The sequence below is a fragment of the Takifugu rubripes genome, chromosome 12 (assembly GCF_901000725.2).
Source record: "Takifugu rubripes chromosome 12, fTakRub1.2, whole genome shotgun sequence".
Classification (NCBI taxonomy): Eukaryota; Metazoa; Chordata; class Actinopteri; order Tetraodontiformes; family Tetraodontidae; genus Takifugu; species Takifugu rubripes.
The window spans coordinates 4,492,775-4,511,275 of NC_042296.1; the positions used below are offsets into that span (position 1 = coordinate 4,492,775).

The 18,501-nt window shown below is 46.0% G+C and overlaps 1 protein-coding gene across 16 annotated transcripts in view; it reads left to right on the plus strand.

The window, feature by feature from the left end:
• adgrb2 (adhesion G protein-coupled receptor B2) overlaps positions 1-17,704 on the plus strand; it is a 138,936-nt gene extending 121,232 nt beyond the window's left edge. For 7 of the 16 annotated variants that reach the window (XM_029844776.1, XM_029844785.1, XM_029844790.1 and 4 more), the window contains 7 exons: positions 365-404; positions 662-676; positions 1,802-1,968; positions 2,105-2,812; positions 4,283-4,318; positions 6,021-6,134; positions 15,096-17,704. In XM_029844776.1, the coding sequence (XP_029700636.1) occupies positions 365-404; positions 662-676; positions 1,802-1,968; positions 2,105-2,812; positions 4,283-4,318; positions 6,021-6,134; positions 15,096-15,272 (1,257 nt within the window). In that variant the 3' untranslated portion in view covers positions 15,273-17,704. Of the gene's footprint in view, positions 1-364; positions 405-661; positions 677-1,801; positions 1,969-2,104; positions 2,813-4,282; positions 4,319-6,020; positions 6,135-8,100; positions 11,237-15,095 lie in introns of all 16 variants that reach the window. The other 9 variants (XM_029844777.1, XM_029844789.1, XM_029844788.1 and 6 more) reach the window with 7 other exon arrangements.
• The last annotated feature ends 797 nt before the right edge of the window (positions 17,705-18,501 follow it).

The following is an 18,501-nucleotide window of genomic DNA, read 5'->3' on the forward strand; positions in this document are numbered from 1 at the left end:
TATCCAAACAAAGGCTTTTGTCAGAGAATCTCAGCAGAGACAGGGGAGGCTCTTTCCTCAGAGAACACACGACCAGATCTGCATAGCAATGAGCCTCACTTTCACTCAACTTTAGGAAACTTGAGCTGTGGCCATTTTGGAAACAGCAGCATCTTGCTTTTAAGACGCAGCCCATTGGGACTCAGCAATACCTCCCTTGCCTTTAATTTCTAAATCTAAATCAGTTAAGAGGATGTTTTTGACCATCAGAGGCTCAGATATAATAGAATCTAGCATATATATCTTTACCTTGCAGATATAGTGAAACAATTAAACTCCATGTCTTTTATCCCCCTTCCCCCTTTGCTCAAACTCGCCTTTTCAGACGGATTTCGAGAAGGACGTAGACCTGGCCTGTCAAACAGGTGAGTGGCTCCTCCCGATCGATTATTATCGATTATGCCTCCCCCGTCACATGGTTGCAGCTGGGTGCTGCCAACACTGAGGTGGCGACAGGAGCCGCCGTGTCCCACATCCACGGTTTTCCTAAAAAAACTGTGCATGATAATTAGCCTCCTCAGCGTGTTCACTGTGTGTGTGTGTTTGTGTGTGTGTGAGTGTGTGTTTGTGTTGTGCCTTGATATGATATTAACAGTCACTTTCCCCCCCTCCACCGTTGCAGAGAGAGGACACCCATGTAAGTTTCTGCACCGTGACCCTCTGACCACTGCCTGACGTGTCCTTTAACTTCAGATATTCTAGTTTTTCTCAGTGCATCTGGATTGTGGGCGGAGCAAATTATGCTGCCATTGCAGCAGCGACCATTATTTTTTTTCATATGAAAACAATTGAAAACCTGGAACCATCTTATTGAAGCAAATAGGCTTAAAGGCCAGATAACTGCTGCAGCCAGAACACTTATTACCCATGATGCATTGTAGAGATCTCCTGATTTCTCCCTTGTGGTAAACGTGAACTGTGTCGCTGCGGTAACGGCGGTGGTGCTTGACACGAGAACACCTCGAACAAGCGCCGTATTCCTGCATAGGTCATTGTGACATCAAACTCTTGGCTGCAAACCTGATGGGATCAGATCGGTCAGATATTCCCCAAACCTGTCCGCTCTGTTTTGCGTCAGTTTGCACGCACAGGGTGGTAGAACCTCAGAGCGCTAGCGTGTCCTTACTCAGCGTGTGCAGATTGGCATCTTGTCACATTCAATGCTTTGTTCCACAAATGGTTTTTTCAAGCGACCGTGTAAACATTCTTTCCTCTGATGGTGAGATAAAACGCATGGAAACTGGCATGAGCTCCGTTTCAACGTACCTTCATTGTGATGACAGACCGACGTTGGTTGTGTTTGAACATTATCTCTCATCAGCATGTCGTAGTTCATTTAGAAAGTGCTAGAAATATGCCGCATTTGTAGATTCTTTTATTTTCGCATGCTAGCCGATTGGGTCATCGTCACACCGAGCTCATAAATGGCAAAAGAATACCAATAATTTGACAAGATGACAGGAAATAATAAGCTTGTAAGTGAGAATCGAGAGAGGACGCACACCAGACGAGCAGTGGAGGTCACAGTGACTTGCCATGAAAAACATAATCACACTTTCCTCCGGATATGTGATCCGTGTTCCAACTATGTGTGGGTGCAAGTAGTCGAGATGTACGTGTCCATCTTGTTGCTTCTCAGTCGGCGTCCATGACCAGCATTGCCCCAGTTTCATTCAGTATCTCCCCCTTTTTCGTCCTCTTTATTCACTAGCCTAACTCCTTCTCACACCTTCTGTTTTTCACACTTTTTTTCTCCTTCCAGTCATATTCAAGGAGGTCAACACCTGTAACCCGGCAACCATCACCGGGACTCTGTCACGCATCTCGCTGGATGATGATGAGGATCCGAAGCTGCAAGCCCATCAAGAAGGGGGAGTCAACTTCAGCGCTCTGCCTGGCAACATCCCCCCTCCCAACCTGATTGTACAGGTAAAAAAATCTCTAGAAATAAAATGTTGTATTAAATCTTGTCAATTTCAATTTGAGACAGAATGACATGCGTTGAATAAATGTCTGTTACCTGGAAGACCAGGAAATAACTGAGACCCAACTGGTTTTCGACAAGGTTCCACCCCTCAGCAGCCTCAATGAGCTCAGTGAGACCCCTCTAAAGAAGGAGGTGAATGTGGATCAGCAGAGACAGCAGGGACAGCAACGCGGCGGCGCCCCAATCTACCTGTGCACCGAGAGTGGCCTGGGCTGGGCTCGACCGCCCACTTCCTCCAACGCCTCCCAGGATGGAAGTGCAGGGAGTGGGGGGAGCGGAGGAGGGAGTGCAGGGGGTGGTGAGGGAGACTACATGGTCTTACCTCGCAGAACAATCAGTCTTAAACCTCCAGTAACCTCTTCCCAAGGTGGAGGCCTGGGACTGGGGGGTGAGGACAAGCCTCTCAACATCGCGGTGGAAGATCCTCCTTTCCCACCACCTCCCTCCCCCTTGACCCTCCACCCTGCTGAGAGCGAGGCCTACCCGGCAGATTTTGTGCCCTCTAATGTGGGTGACATGAACATCGCCATGAACCTCAACCGCTCCTACGGGACCATTAAAACCATGCCCCACGGGCACGGTCATATGTTCCCTCAGGGTGGTCTCGTGCATTCCCATGGAGGTCACATGCATGCCCACGGACATTCGCTTCAGCTGAAGCTGGGACAGAGGCCATCAGTCAGGCAGATCCTGACTGGGGGGACGACAGTGGAGAGGACCAGGACTCTGCCACGCAACATCGGCAGCACCAACGCCAACACCAGCCTCTCTGCAGGATCCCTGGAGGTGCGTATGAGGGAGGAGGATGGGGAAGAGGGGTGACGCCTGTGGTTAGATGAGGAGAGAGAGATGGTTTTGGCCCAGAAATCAGCATTTGAAGTGGGTATAGTGTGAATTTAAGCAGCTGAAATTAGTTTTTATCTTGTTTTATGTTAGTGTTTGATGGCAGAAGTACTTTTCTTTTTCAATTTCTGTTTGTCAGAACAAGTGGGTATGTGATACATGCGCGTTGTGCCCCCTCCTATCTGTGCAAGGTGGCGCAGCAGATGGACGGGGACAGGCAGGATCAGGTGAAATACCCTTGGTGGATGTCTTTGAGCCCACCTTAGTATTTCGCACACATGGACTAATGAGCTTACACATTAAAACAAGCCCTCCATGGTATTAAGGTACACGGTAATGCATTTAGACCGTCCTTCTTCTGCCGGCATCGCACTGACTCACAAGGACTTCAGGAAAAAATAATCCTTTAGGGTAGATATTCAATCTTGAGGAAGGTCACATCGTTGTACAATTTAGAGTTGGATGATTGCGCCCACACATTTCGATAAATGATGGGCGATGGATATTATAACGTGGCATTCTGGATCGAGTCAGATGTACTGAAAGAGCGAACTCAGCCTGCGAGTCTTTTAGAATGAACTTCAAACTCTAGACATTAAAAGTCAGCTTGTGGCTGAAACAAATCACAGGTGCCCTTTTTTAATTCATGCACTATTTTATTCGTGGGTTAGGACTAGGGTTTATGGGTAACCCTAACTCAAGCACCTGTGCACTGGTGTTGGGGATGGGCCATAGTACAGAACAGGGCATTCCACCAAGGTAAGGCTCTCTGTCTCAGAGGGTGACGCAGTTTTGCTGGAGCATCAGATCAGCAACCCTGACCTTGCAGGAAAAGAATGCAGCTTTTAAGTAAGTGTTGGGAACAGCACTTTATGCTGCCTAATGCAGCTCTGGCAGACGGGAAGATCTGAAAAGAACGTCAGACTTGGGAAATAGTGCAGTGTCAGGGCCAGAGGAGCTGGAAAGGTTTGTAGCTCTTAAATTGGCAGCTGGCGTGGCAATTTCCACAGCTATGGCGGCACTTAAGAGCAAAATAGTGTTATCCAACAAGTAAGGGGGTTGAAAACAATCTCCCATGATTGTCACAGCTATTTTGTTCTAAATGCCTTTGGAATTCTTGATGGCGGGGAAAGAGGTGGAATGTGATTGATCTGTGCTGGAGGTTGTAATGATTGTATCTGTGAGTACATGAGCGGAGAAATTATAATTAACTTCTAATTCTGGTTAATTCCACTTCACCAATCTCATTACGGCGAAATAGGCCGAGTGATTTGAAGAATACCGGTGTCATGTTGGGCGGCCAGTGTGTATCGGTCCTGTTGTTCGAACAATAGCACCGACAGACCCAAACTGAGACAGAGAGGGGTGATCATTGATGCTTTCTTCTCTCCCCCCACCCCCCACCCCTTCCAGAGGAAAAGAGTCCGGTACTCTGAGTTGGACTTTGAGGTAAGATCTCGGACCTCGCCCCGCAACCATTAGCCTGTCTCTGCTTTTTTTCTTTTGTGCTTCTGCCAGGATCTGAGTATTACATAGAGGATAACGCACTGCTAAGCCCCCCCAACCCTTTGAGCCCTTTTGCATTTGGAACTATGGATTGTTTTAGACCCGTATTATGTGCTGTTTCTCCAACAGGACCTACTGTCACCTGTTGAAATTTGACAATTATTGAGCATATAAATGAACTAATGTCATCTGAAACACAAGGGAATCACTCATCAGTTATTGGTTAGCGGGCCACCTGTGAAGAAACAGCACAGTAGTATGCTTCTTGTGTCTGACTTAGCTCAAGTCTGGGTCGACCCCTGCGGGCTGTCCTTGATTGGCTTGTCTTAACTGGAACAACATTTGTCAGTGTCTCTGTATATCTATGTTACCAATGACCTTGACCTTTGTGGGGAACTAATTGAGCAGCTGTTTTGCGAAGAGGAATTACGTTCCGGCGAGGAACCTCCAGTCAACAAATGTACCAATGCTGACGCAAATTTGCATGTTTGAAACGTCCGCTCTCCAAACCTCATTCAGGTGTTTGCAGCCCTGGGAGCTGCACCTGAATGCATTAATTCTTAACATGCAGCTAGCATCATATACTGTAATTTAAGTACAGTATACTTTTGCTACCCAGGATTAGATACCACAATCAGGCTAGCTAACGTCAGCTTCGATGCTGCCACCTGCTGTGTTAATACTCCCAAGAAAATGACCATGGGGGAAGGCAGTCCTCCCGGGAGCACCCCATGTGGCTAATTTCAATTACAATCTCATAAGTGCTGCGAAAGCATCGACTTCATAAGATTTGATTGAAAAATGCTCCCCTATACAATCCAATCATAATTTGAACACTTGTATCTAACTGTATCTGAAGTGATTTGGCCCTCTTTACTATGATAGGGGGTCTATGACGGAGCTACAATGCTTCATTAATATTTACGTACACAAGTTTTGCTCCATGATTCTGTTTCTGAAGCATTATGGTTGTCTCACACCAGTTCATATCAGACAGGAGAAAGTGTTGCAGTGCAAAGATGCTAGTGTCAGCTGAAGTAGTTGGAGATGGTGCCAATCTCGGGGAGTGAGTGCATGCTAGTATTGGCATCTTATCCTTTGTCATTTTCAGCCTTGCCAGTTGATTTACTGATGCCGAGTGGCTCCTCTGAGGAGACACCATCGGCGCGGGCTAATGTGGCGTGTTTATTAGACAAATAAAGCTCAGAATTAAGCTCTCTTTGAGAGGGTCATAGTCAAACCACAAGGAAGTCGGTTTTCATCGATCAATTCCATTCCATCTGTTACACATTTAATGGGTTACACAAAATCCTCAATTTAGCAGGATGAGCAGCCAACAGGCCTGGGTCTGTCAGTCATTTTCACCCACTTTTCACGCAACACGGCTCTTCTGCAGCTCTCGGAGTTGCCAGATTGTTAGAAGTCGAGGCAACAGCTGATGTACGGGCATGAGCCGACAGCTGATCGATCCGTTGGCATCCCTTTCTAACCCCTTTTCATGGCCGGCATCATTACCGCCCCTCATCTTTTAACCCATCGTCATCCCCCTGCCTGTCCCCTAATTGGGTCCCTACTTACTTTTGCTTTTTTTTATTTTTCTGTTTGGTTCATTTTTGTTGCTGTCCCTTCCTCTCTTCCCTTCCAGAAAGTGATGCACACTCGCAAAAGACATTCTGAGCTGTACCATGAGCTCAACCACTCGTCCAAGTTCCACACCATAGACAGGTATAGCAGGGACCCAGCCATGTCCACATTCAAGGTAAGATCATTGCCCACATGCGGGATTTGGGATAACTGCTGTAACCATTGCACCCTCCACCCCCACCCCCGCACTTTTACACGGCCACAAACGTCCCATTTTTCTATTGTAAAGTGCCGTCAGTAAAACAGGAAGTACCAAGCGGCTACAGAGCTGCATTTCCACTAGGCGCTACTGTTTAGTTCAAGTTCAGAGCCACTTCAGGCACCCGTTGCGGCGGCTTTTGAGCAGTCATGAGGCACGGTCAATATCAGTGGAAATGTAGGTACATTTGTCACATTTACCTGTATAAAAAAATAAATAAAAAGAATTTATTCTGCAGATATGTCAGTTTAAAATAAATGCCTCACCTCTAAACAGTCATAAAATAAGTTCCTGGAAACTTAACTCACCATAAATCTGTCTTGACTTTGCACTGTGACTTGATTAACAAAAATAGATCAAAACAAAAAAGATATTGTCAACATTGGGAAGGAAACTAAATCAAATCAGGATCAGCAAGTCGCATCACATTAATGCACTGTACTTGCTTTTTCATGTGTCTGTGTCGGTGCTTTGGTGTGTCTTTGTGTGTGAGTGTGTGTGTCAACAGGGTGCATGGGTGGGCACCTGTGAGCATATGACTCCTTTGAATCATTAATACACCATTAGCAGCAGACGAAAGAGTCCCAGCTCACTCGGCGCTGACCTTCAGAGGGCTGGTTTCATTAAGATTCAAACGCACGCACGCTAACGTGTGCTCGCCGCTCCCCTCATCTGCGATGCTTTGGTGCGTAGAGGCAGGGAGATTTAGTCAGCCTTGATAGATGCACTCTGTCTTGGCACTGGATGCATGCTGGTTCACATCTAATTTACACCGCCAGTGGAGGAACAGAGGCTTATTTCTCAAACCACGAAGTGGCACACACGCATGCTAACACGCCGTCATTTCCCACCGCCAAGTCCATGCCCTTCTCCTTCGTTCCTTATTTGCTCAACGTTTTGATCAAGATTTTCTGGCCAGCATCCCATTCATGAATGCCAAGCAAATACTTTGTAGAAGGGAAGAAAAACCGCAGGCCGCTTTGTAAAAAGGCTCGGGTGATATATTAGCCATCCTGCGGTCCTCAACAGACGTCCTGCGGCATGCTAATATGTTCAGGTGCACTAAGGCAAAAGACCAATTATAGATGCATTCATATTAAGAAGCAAGTCCAATTAACCAAGTTCAAAGCTTTATTCCGTGGGGTAGCGGCGTTACTTGAGTTAACATAGATCGACGCCGAGGTTGCCCACTCATCTATAGCTCCTATTTGCAGAGCAAGTGAGTAGTTGACTTAAGCGGAAAGGAGTGTGTTGATAATACCATCAGTGTCAAGCGTTCGACAAGAGCCAGCTTTGGTTCTCACCCCACGCCCGTCAACAGAGTCGCCCCCGGACGCAGACGTGCTGACTCTGCTGTAATTATGGAGATGAGAGTGTGTTTGCACGGTTGCGTTACGCGTGTGTGAGTGTCCTCCTGTGCTTTTCTGTTTGTGTTTCACATTTTCATTGAGTGAGATCTGCATGTTACACTCTTCCCATGTGTTCAGGACAAAGGTCCTGTGCAGGTTCTCTCATAACAGCTTGATAAGTGTATAACCACCTTCTTCCGAGGCCACGTATGTTGCTACTGCCTCCTGCCATGACCTCTGTTCTGCGGCAGAAAATGCAACGGTCTTTTATTTCCTTTGATCCACTTTCTGACCGGGCCCGTTATGCATCTCATCTGTTAATGATCCACTTCCAGAAAAAAACGGTCCATGTCCTCTCCGCCCTCTCACTCGACTGATGACGTTGTGTCATCTCCTCGGGTGACAAAAATCTGGAAAATTTCATCGACCCCCCTATCCCGACCATTTCTCCACTAATGCATCTAAAACCGTATGTTAACCCCCATTCTAAACAGCCTATAAGGGTCTCTAACCACCTTGGCCCCCGTGTACAGGTGCCCCCTCCCCCGCCACCGAGGCAAAACACAGAGCCATTACTAGTGCGCCGAGCGTCCCTCGTTTACAAAGAAAGCCAAAGTAAGATGCTAAACTCACATAAACCCTGTGCAGTAAACCCCCCATAACTCATTCTAAATCCCGCTGAGTTGTGTCCTTCATAGTTTGCTGTTTCTGTGTATCTGGACAAGGAAACCCTGAGCGCCTCCCTGTCAGACACAGAAATAGAGTCAAACTTTGCTTTCACGTGCTCATTGTGTCGGTGTGACATGAGTAATGTGGCATCTTTGTTCAGACCGCCTATTAGACAGCCCCCTGGTGGCCTGGCGCTGTAAACATTAGCCTCCACCTTCCTCCATCAGGTCCTGTACAAGTCCATTCGGAATTTTACAACCTAGAACCGATGGGTTTATAAGATGGTCTGATGAAGCACTGCCGTTTTTACCCGTGACAGAGCCAGCGTTGTTGTGTGTGGCGTGACACTCCTAAACTTATTGTGCCCATTTCAGTGCCCGAATTAAACCTTATGGGCTAAACACCATAACGAAGTGATAAATCAGTTCATAAATACAATGAACCATCCGGATCGATTTATAACCAGCCCATAAACTTTGATAGTCTGCTCATAAACTAGTTCATTGGCACTAAAATGGGCCAGATAGGCAGCACTTTGTTTGGGTGCTGATGAAAGATAGGAAATGTCCCTGGGGTCCACTGGGTCAGAGGAAGTCGCACCCATTTCACTTGTCTGAGAAGGTAGGAACTCTGCTTTGCATGTGTTAAGAGGATGAGTGGATACCAGAAAATGTCACATACACCCACCTGAAGTTCTTTCCCATTGGAATTAGCTTTTCTACTGTGGTGGGCTTCAAATCATCATGCATGGAGCCTCACGATAGGTCCGTCCCACCCACTCACACTGTTATCGGCCTGCTTTGCCCAGGAATGGATTATCCTTCCCACTGCAGCTAGCACGGGTAAGTTATGCACAGGGTGTGCAAAAGAATGGAGCGATAGGCCGTGATATATCACTGGATTCACCATTCGGAGAAATCACTATTGGCTAGTGCAGCTATGTCCTCGTTCTGACGGTGCCGGCCGCCGTTACTTACGGCGCTGCTGTTTTAGCAAAACATACGTGCCACCTTTCAAAATCTACTTTGTACAATGGCTCGCCGGGAACGCAGCAAAGATCGGTCTTAGATGTCCCGGCAACTCTTTTGCATTCAGGAAAGCGGCGACAGAATACGCAGGGGGCGTCGCTGATTGACTGTAGATCGTTAGCCTTTGTTATTGTTGGCGCCTCAACAGAGGCTAGTGACCTTAAATCAAGTGTAACAAGATGGAATGTGTCGTTGAAGTGAATGGAAAGTGGGCATTTACATGGAGGCTAATGGAGAATGTTGTTTAAATGAATAAGAAGTGTTCATTTGCATGTATGCTAATGGGGAAAGCTAGTTGAAATCCTGCTGCTTTAAAGGACAGTAGAAGCCCCTGTCAGTAGCCAGCGGAGGGGGGCTGGGAGGGGGACAGTTTCATTTGGCTGTACTAATGAAGGTTGGGGACAAATGGATTCTGTGGGGTTACTGGAAGACTTAGCTGACAGCAGTGTGTCCAACGCAGCATGCATCAGCATTACCGCCTCTGCTAATGTTTAGATTTGAAACCACGTCCTGGCCTCCGCTGCTATGGAGTAAGCCCATCATTTTCTATCCTCTCCACAGGGTTCAGAAGGTCGTAACACGCATTTGCATGTGATGCCCAGCAATGCTGCGCCCCGCGTGGAAACGGAGCCGAGTGCACGCGCACGGATCGACGCGAGAGGAGCTCGGGGAAGAGGGTTCACGCTGTGTAATGGGCTGTCTTATTCATTTATTACTCCTCAGATGGGACATAATCCCATGCCTTCATCTGCCGTGGTCTAGATGAAATGAAGCGTGTCTGGTTTGTAACTCTCTAGCTTGACTGCGAGGAGCCGTGCAGGGTACTGCAGGATGGACAACAATATAAAAGGAAAGCAGAACTCGGGGTTTGAGATTTGACTAATTGCCAGCACTTGGAACCCCCAATCGGTCTCGATAGTCAATTTTCTGGTATTAAAGCAGCAGGCCTCATTTTCACATCCCTGCAATAAACCAAGTCCTCCTCTTCGTTTCATCATTATACATCATTCTCTCTTCTATTCATCTTCACGCCCTGACATTTTCATTCTTACCGGTGACCCTTATTTCTCCATTTCTCCCTCTAAACTCTGCCCTCTCGGCACATTGGAGACATTAATTGAATAATGAATTCCTCTCATTAGCTTGTTTTTAATTATTTCCTCGCCCTCCTTTTCCCCGCGCCGAACATAAACTCGTCAACTGTTTTCACCCCTCCGCGCAAATTGCCCGTGAAAGCTCCAGCAGAGTGTGGCGTTAGCGTACCGGTTCTGTCAGAAGCCCCTAATGAGCCGATGGTCAGCCCAGGCGGAACAAGTCTAACACTGCCGTCGTGCACGGACAAGCACAATGTTAATTTAGCTTATTTAATGTCCTTGGGCAAATTAAAGGAGGTGAAAAGGGCTGAGTCTATTGCTGGTTTTACCATAAACAGGCTTTGGTGGCATTGCTGGTGGCCGAAAAGTGCGTGTGTGTGTGTGTCTGATTGCTCATTTGCCTCGATGTGTTGCACTAATGGAATTGATTAGACCTGCATTGCTCAGATCCAGTTCCTTTGAAGGACCTTATGATTTCCGACGCAGCTTCCGAAGGGGTATATAATGAAACGTCTCTTCTTGCCCTCCCTGGGGCATCATTGCCAAACTCCACTGACCTCTCTTGATTGCGATTGCGGGTCACCACAAACGGAAAGCTTTAGAGAACCCACTTGTGAACAAAGACACATTTTCTGGTATCCACGTACTCCACGGTTGTCGTGATTTCACCGGTGAAAGTGATTCAATTGTGTTGCATACTGTGTGTGTCTTTTCTTTGTCACACTGCCACATTTTTCTTCATCAATTTCTCCTTTTTTTGTTTCCTCTTTGGCGTCCTTTATTGGCTGACCGGGCCTTGTGTTGCATGCTTGTTGTCGTGTCCCAGTTTGAATATAGCCAGACAGTCAACAGAACCATGGGCATCCAGTTCAACAAAGGTAAAGTTCAACCCACTCACCCACAGTAATGCTTCATGCCACCTTCATCCCAGAAAGACAGACTAACACACACCTTCCTCACACTCCCATGACTCTGAAAGGCCTCACTCTGGATCAGAAGAGTAGAACCTAACACTTTTGGTAACCTTGCCAAGCATTCCTTTGCTTGAATTGTCGATTGTTAACATGTAAGGGAAATGTGCTCTCCTTTTTCTGTTTAAACAACACCCCGTTGATGAATATTCAGCTCCGACTGCAATTACGGCTGCTGGGCGAGCTCCTCATCTCCCCATGTTGATTGGAACGCTGCTAAATCCAGTGGTCGTTCCACTGGAGGCTGCGTGATTTAAGCATTTGTTCCTTTTTACAATCAGAAACAAAAGAAATTGGCAATCAGAGCGAACAAATGAAACAAGAATGATTTAGTTATTTATTTATTTGATGATATCAAAGCAAATAGATTGTCCATTCAATGACCGCTTCAGTTTAAAGATGGATTTGGTGAGGACAATAGGACTCGGAGATATTTTAGATTTTTCACGGGAAAACTTGCAAATCCAAACTTTCAAGCTCTCTTCCCACCTCAAATATAACATGCTCTCCAAACTTCTCAGCTTTTCTTCCCTTTTTGTTGTAAACAACCCACTGAGGACCCAGACGGCGCCATTGTTCGCCACACAAACTTTTCCGAACAATGCTCAACAACAAAAGGAAAACGGTGTTAGCTAAGCTGTTAAACCCTCTATAGGGAAAAATTTGGGGGCCGGATGGAAAAGAAATTGAATTTGAAAAGAAAAGAAAACAATTTCAGTAATCTTGAGGACCTTTTTTCCCCCCTCTTCCCATGTTTTTCTCTTGCAGTGGTCTTGCTGCACTCCTCAGTTGGAGTACCAATTCTGCAATGGTGGGAGGGTTTTTTTTAAGCCAGAGGCAGAACATACCTACTCAGCAGTGTCTACTTTACAGCATCCTATTTCCAGAGCCGTGTGGACTCGCACCAGCATCAAATCAATAATGCAGACAGTGTGGATAGCATTTTCATGCACTAATAAGCACATTAGTTATCCTCTATCAACATTATTTACAATACATGAGTTGTAATGCCTCTAGCGCGGCGATGCGTGCTCGCTCTTGCGGCTTTTTTGGTGGGACTACTTTTTCGCCCACGACTGTCCTGATTGCAGCTGTAGTTCCCATCAGTCATCGTGTCCTTGCTTCATCAGCTTCCCCCATAGCTTTAGCAACTCAGGATGTTAAAATACTCCCACATTGATGATACATCTGCGCCCCTGCCAACACTGCCAGCGTGCACGCATGTATTTTGTCGTGACAGGGCTACAGGGCGGGGTTTAGGAGGATAAGACATGAAGGAAAGGGCAAAGGTGACAATGCCAAAGTGAAACTTCTCCTTCACCTTACTGAGGCAAAAAAAATAAAAAATAAATTGCTGTTGTTTTGGGGGCAGACTTCGCTGCCCCACACCCCTCCTGGTCTTTTGCCTCCAGTCTTGTGAACAAAGAGGGAAAGGAGGTGTCTCCTGGAGGTGAGTGGAAGTCAAGGGGTGTCTGGCAGAAAGAGGGAAAGTGAGGGATGTGATGAGGCTTTGGATCAAGCGAGGAAAGTAGGCAGGCGAGAGGCGGTGAGAAAGAATGGCTAGACATGCAGTGGCAGCACAATCACATTAGCCTGGTCTCCCAGGGATATTGTTGAGCTTAACTGCTGCATTACCCATCCTCCTGCATCCCAAAATGCTCCGTCACCAGCATTTAGCATGCAGAATGGCTTCTATATTATTCCTTTTGTATTCATTTTACCAGCAGTCAAGCTGTCTCATAGGGAGAATGATAATAAATATCGCCACCTAGCGTTCCCTAACAAGGCAACAGGATACAGGATGTGCTTTGCTTCTGCGGATCAATAAAGTGTCTGGTGGGTGGGTGTCTTATCAGCATGATGAAGAGAGACACAGGGTTCCCCAAGCTCTGAATCGACCTTCTGGTGACAGGGACAACCCGACTTTGCACGAGGACTCGACAAAGCTGTGACGTTTGCCCGACGTCTGGGAGTGTTGAAGCGGCTAGCAGCAACTGGCAGCTAGTTTCATGAAGACCAATAGAAAATTGTGTTTTGGGAGTTGCTGTGCCAACAGAATAGGAGGTCATCCAGTACCTAACGAGAGCCTCATGGGCTCTTTCTTTCACACTATTCCACTGATTGCAAATTATTACTTGGGGTACAGAGAGAGATTTGTACACTGCTGTTTTTCCCATCATGCCTCTGTTTAGATGTTGATGACAACTTGCTATTTTCCTGCATATAGCGGGACCTTGTTTAGTCCTCCAAGAGATGCTCATCATCCTCGTCATCATCATATAAAAGTATCAAATATTTAGCTTTGTGTTAGCCTGCAGGCTCTGCTGCAGTAGGGTTCTTAATGGCTGCCACGGTTTTCTCCTCTCGTCATCTGGGACAACGTGTCCTCGCTCATAGGTGTGAAGCCGTTAACTCTGCCCGGAAGTTTGTTTTGTATTGCTCAGGAAATGTGCTCTATAAACGTTATCATCTCAGGTACAGTATGAGCTAAATGGTGATGTTTGATAATGATGCTAAAGTGCTGCGAAGGAAGGTAACGTATGTTTGGTTTTTCCGACATTTGTAAAGTAACATAATTTTGACCAAATGCCAACGTTTTATGTGCTGATGCTTCCAGAATCATGCTATCGTGGTCAGGAACTGTGTGGGAGTTAATGGGAGTTTATTGTCAAACATCCACTTGCCAAAACAATGTTGGCAACGTTGTGTTTACAGGCAGAAAAGAGAACTTCCAGCATGTCAAGGTGTTAAAAAAGAATGCCAGTGAACACAAAATATACAGTATTTCCCAAGAAGCGCGATCCGACTGCTTCAAGTGATGGGAGCCATCTTGATTTTTAAAAAAATAACTGAATCCAAAGCATCTGAGCTCTCCAGGAGGTCATATCAGGGTGCCCTGTTGCCTCAGGCCTGCATGTAAAGCATTGACAGCAAGGCCTCATCTGAATGACTATTGTTGCTAATGAATGCGCTGTGTGCCGCAGCATGTCAGCGTGAAGTGGAAATAAAAGCAGTTCGGCCACTTTAACACGTCAAACCGAGTGCAGATCTGGGAGACTAATGATGGCGAGAAGTTAAATCTACACATTTCTGTCGTAGCTTGAGGCCACATGAGCCAACAATCCATGGTTCACTGTGTTATCTGCCTGAATAGTGTGATGTCCACACTCCATCCCTATAACTTTCTTGTGGATGCATATGCAGACGAGCTCATCTAAGCTACGGTTAGGGCAGTGTGGAATCTTGCTCATATTTACTTTACGATGAAATGGAGTAAAAATCAACATTGAACAATGACCCCGCGTCTCACTGACGTTTATTGGGAGAGAGAGTGACCTCCAAAATGAAGTGAACTTGTTCATAGCTTAGATTAAACGTTGACACTCATTTTTGCTAAGGTCTTCCACATTAGTTGTTATACAAAGCATCTATGGTATTGGCTTTCCTCACATGGCAGAAAACAGACTCCCTGATCTAGAAAGGAGGTGTGGAAACCGAGACCTGGGGGGCCACAATCCAACCAGGTCCTAGGCTCCCACCTGCCTTTGTGAAAGAGACAGAAAACCCAGGTGGAAAGAGTTCTAGCTTTCAACACCCCTGGTCTAGAGCGTCTAGAGTCTAGACGCTCTAGACCAGGGGTGTTGACTCAAGAGCGTTTAGAGCATCACTGGCAACATTCCCCCCTTTGTGGAGGTTTTGTGTCACACTCCCCATCAGCAACATGCTAAGTCTTATACGGCCATTTTCCTTTCCCTCCTCCATCAAGGACAAGTCAAACCCAGAGGACCAGAGCTCCTGGGACAGCTTCAAGAACATGACCCCCGAGCTGTCCATCGTGCCTGGGGAGCAGAAGGACCGGATGGAACTGCACAATAAGAACTGGGACTCCTCCTCCGCCAACACACCCGACTCCTCCGAGGGGGACTTTCAGACTGAGGTGTGAGGAGGCTCAGCCGCTCTCTGATACGTGCGCTCACGCATCGCCACCATGAACTCCTGAAAGGCTATACATAAGTGAATTTCTGCAAAGGTTTCGCACACGCCGCACCCCGTCTCCACCGATGTGCTCCGTCGGATCCGATATTGTATTTGTTTACCACCGCAGTGGGCAGACACGGTGGAAAGGAGACTGTTCTACGATATATTTTCGCAAAAAGACTACTGAGAAGTAAGAACAGGGGCTCGACACGTCTGTGACTGATTTTTAAATGAACTTTAAAAGAAGAAAAAGCAAAGCTATGATAAACTTATTTCCGGAAGGAAAAAGAAAAAAAAACAGTCTTGATTTTATTCTGCAGAGGGGAAAAAAGGCAAAAAAAAAAGTTTAAAACCATTTGATTTTAAAGGGGGTGGGTTGAGATGAATATTTCTGCACCGTTCTTTTTATAGCAAGGAGAAGAAAATGTCACTAAGATTTCTCATACTTGTAGCCCCACCCTCCCCGGCACTCTGCATCCGTTTATTTCTTTTCTAATGGATGACGAAAGCATTCTATGTCTCGGTCTCACATGATCATTTCTTTTTCATCATTTGGGATGGAAAAGAATGGGGGGGGGGGGGGAAGCTGCTCAATGACATGTGCCATTCTCTCTGCTTTTCTAAAAATGTTCTTTCAGCTCACCGGCCCTCTGCGATCATCCCTCTCACATTCTCCGTGGCAACGTTGTATTTCTCCTTTTTGTGCTTTTCCCCTGTTTTAGTTTGAAACTCCTGGAGGTTTGAAACTTTTCATGAAAAAATAATACAGCTGGAAAAGAAAACTGAGTTGTGTTCAGTGGTCTAACTATTCAAGGAGAATTTTCATCTTTTTAAAACGGTTCCGTTTGTGCTCGCACGGCCTTCTTTTCTTTCTTCTTATATATACATATTTTTGAAAATTCCTGTGAGATTTAACCCATGTAGATTGTATAAAAAGGAAAGGAAACACACAGAGTATTAACATGAGCTAGCTTTTTCAGATGATTTGTGCCACATTTTATGTACGTGAGGGAAAAGGGGAAGATATTCTCTCCTTTTTATTCCTCCTTTCTGCTATAACTGTGAAACTTTTAGCGACTGCTAATCCATCCCTGCAGTTCCCAATAATCCTTAAAAAAAAGTATTTTTCAACCCGAACAGAACCCAAGCTTTGTTTAGCTTCCTGTTTAACACCAGCTAGGTCTCCCGCAATTCTCGTTAGCCTTCCGTCAGCGTTACGTGAAGCTAAAAGCACCTCAGCTAAATTGAATTCCTTTTTTTCAGACTTCAGTCATGGGTTCAAATACAGTCCTGCCCTCACTTTTGCACCTTGTTGCTCGTCCTGCACACAGATTGTGATGTTAAAACCCAGTACAAAATATTGCTAGCAGGCAGGCAGATTCCTCATCCCCACATCAGCCCTCTAACCCAAGGCGGGGGGAGACAATGCTTCACTGAATGCCCTGATTACTTAGAGCTCTTACTGATGTACAATCAGAGAGATGTCATTGATGGAATCATCAGAAGAGAAGAGCGTCATCAGCATATACGGAAGGCAGAGAGGCAAATGGGGAGCGTAGAAAGCAAATTATCCAGAGATGATGATTTGTTCTGACATTTTCCAGAACAGTCCTCCAACCATCTGTTTAAAGACCACTCGTGTGGTTGCAGAGCAGTGCAGCGCAGATGGTACGGCAAACTCGCAACCCCGCTATAACCTTTCAAGATCTACAAACCCCCTGTTGAGAAAACGAGGTGGGTTTCACCCTCGAAACCCCCCTCACCGCTCGCATCTGTGTACCTTTTGACACGGCAAAGTCTGAGTCTGATTCATTAAAAAAAAAAAAAATGTTGATTTTTGTGAGATTTCGCTCCCATGTTTTGCTCAGTAACCCTGAAATGTGTTTTTTTTTTTAAGTTTTCGCCTCCAGCAGGGGTAAGTAAGATGTCATTCGACTGAAATGTTTCGTTGTTTTTTTTTTTTTTATCAATACACCAATAGGTCATCTTTTACTGTATTTTTTATTAGAGATGCACGGAAAAAATGATCCGTTTTCTTATCGAGCATCTCTAGTTTTTGCTTGTGATGAATGGTGGAAATACGCATTCTCGGAATATTCGTGTTCGTGTTTTCTGTCGTGTGTGTGTGTGTGTGTGTGGGTGTGGGTGGGCCCACCGATCCGACCGAAAACACCAGAGAGCCCACAATGCAGCTTCACTCCAAAACCTGCTCACATTTACCTCCAACTTCTGCCTTCAGTGATTCACCGGCTTCTGCTACCGTCACACCTTCCTGTGGTTATGTCTGCGACCCCTTTCTTTCACCTCGTCATTTCTGTTCTTTTTATACATAAGACTGTATAAAGTAGTCATCTAATGTTTTCATAGTGTCTTTTTATATGAAAATAAATTTTCAAATTGATCAATCAGAGACCTCGTTCTTCTGTCTGGACACAGTTGTTCAAGGGATATGGATTAAAAAGACTCCTCTGACTCTGCTGTAGTGATCTGCAGAGCTTGGCTGGAGGCACATCAGTAGATGACAGTATGCCCCAGTCACTCTACATTTGCCCTCCAAGAGACTTGTGGGTAATTAGGTGTGGATGAGTCTGTCAGCAGAGCGGCCATAGCTCGCCCTGCAGAAAGGCCACCGTCTGAAGCCTTCTCGGGGGGCACGAGATGGGATGAGGAAGAGGTCAGAATAAAAGGAAAATGGAGGAGGCAGCCCTGAGGATGAAATGATGACATGGTAAATGCAAGAAAGGCTTTTTTCTTCTTTTTATTGCCTGTGGCTGTGGAATCACAGTCATTAGAGTGTCTATTGGTTCTTTTTCCCAGAGGTTCCTGGGTGATTATGGTGCAGTATTGAGGTGTCACCAATTACCTGGTAAGTGAAGGCCATTCTCTCTCAAAACAGGTAGTAAAGGTGGGAAAATTGAGTTGCAATAAGACGGAACATCTTGGCTGGAGACTCGTGGGACATAATCCTCTCGTTAATGGTGCCTTTTGCTTGATTTCAACAGCAACTTGTTACAGGATGTTACCGTCGGTGAGTCTTTGGTGGTAATGTGCTGCGTATTTAAAGCTGTTGAGACGTGAGAAACCCCCCTGTGGACACATTTTCCACAACATTCCGGCTGACTTAACCAGCTGTGAGTTGCCTTAGCAGGAAGGTTCCCTTTTTAAATACTGGCTCTGGGACATGAAGATGGAAT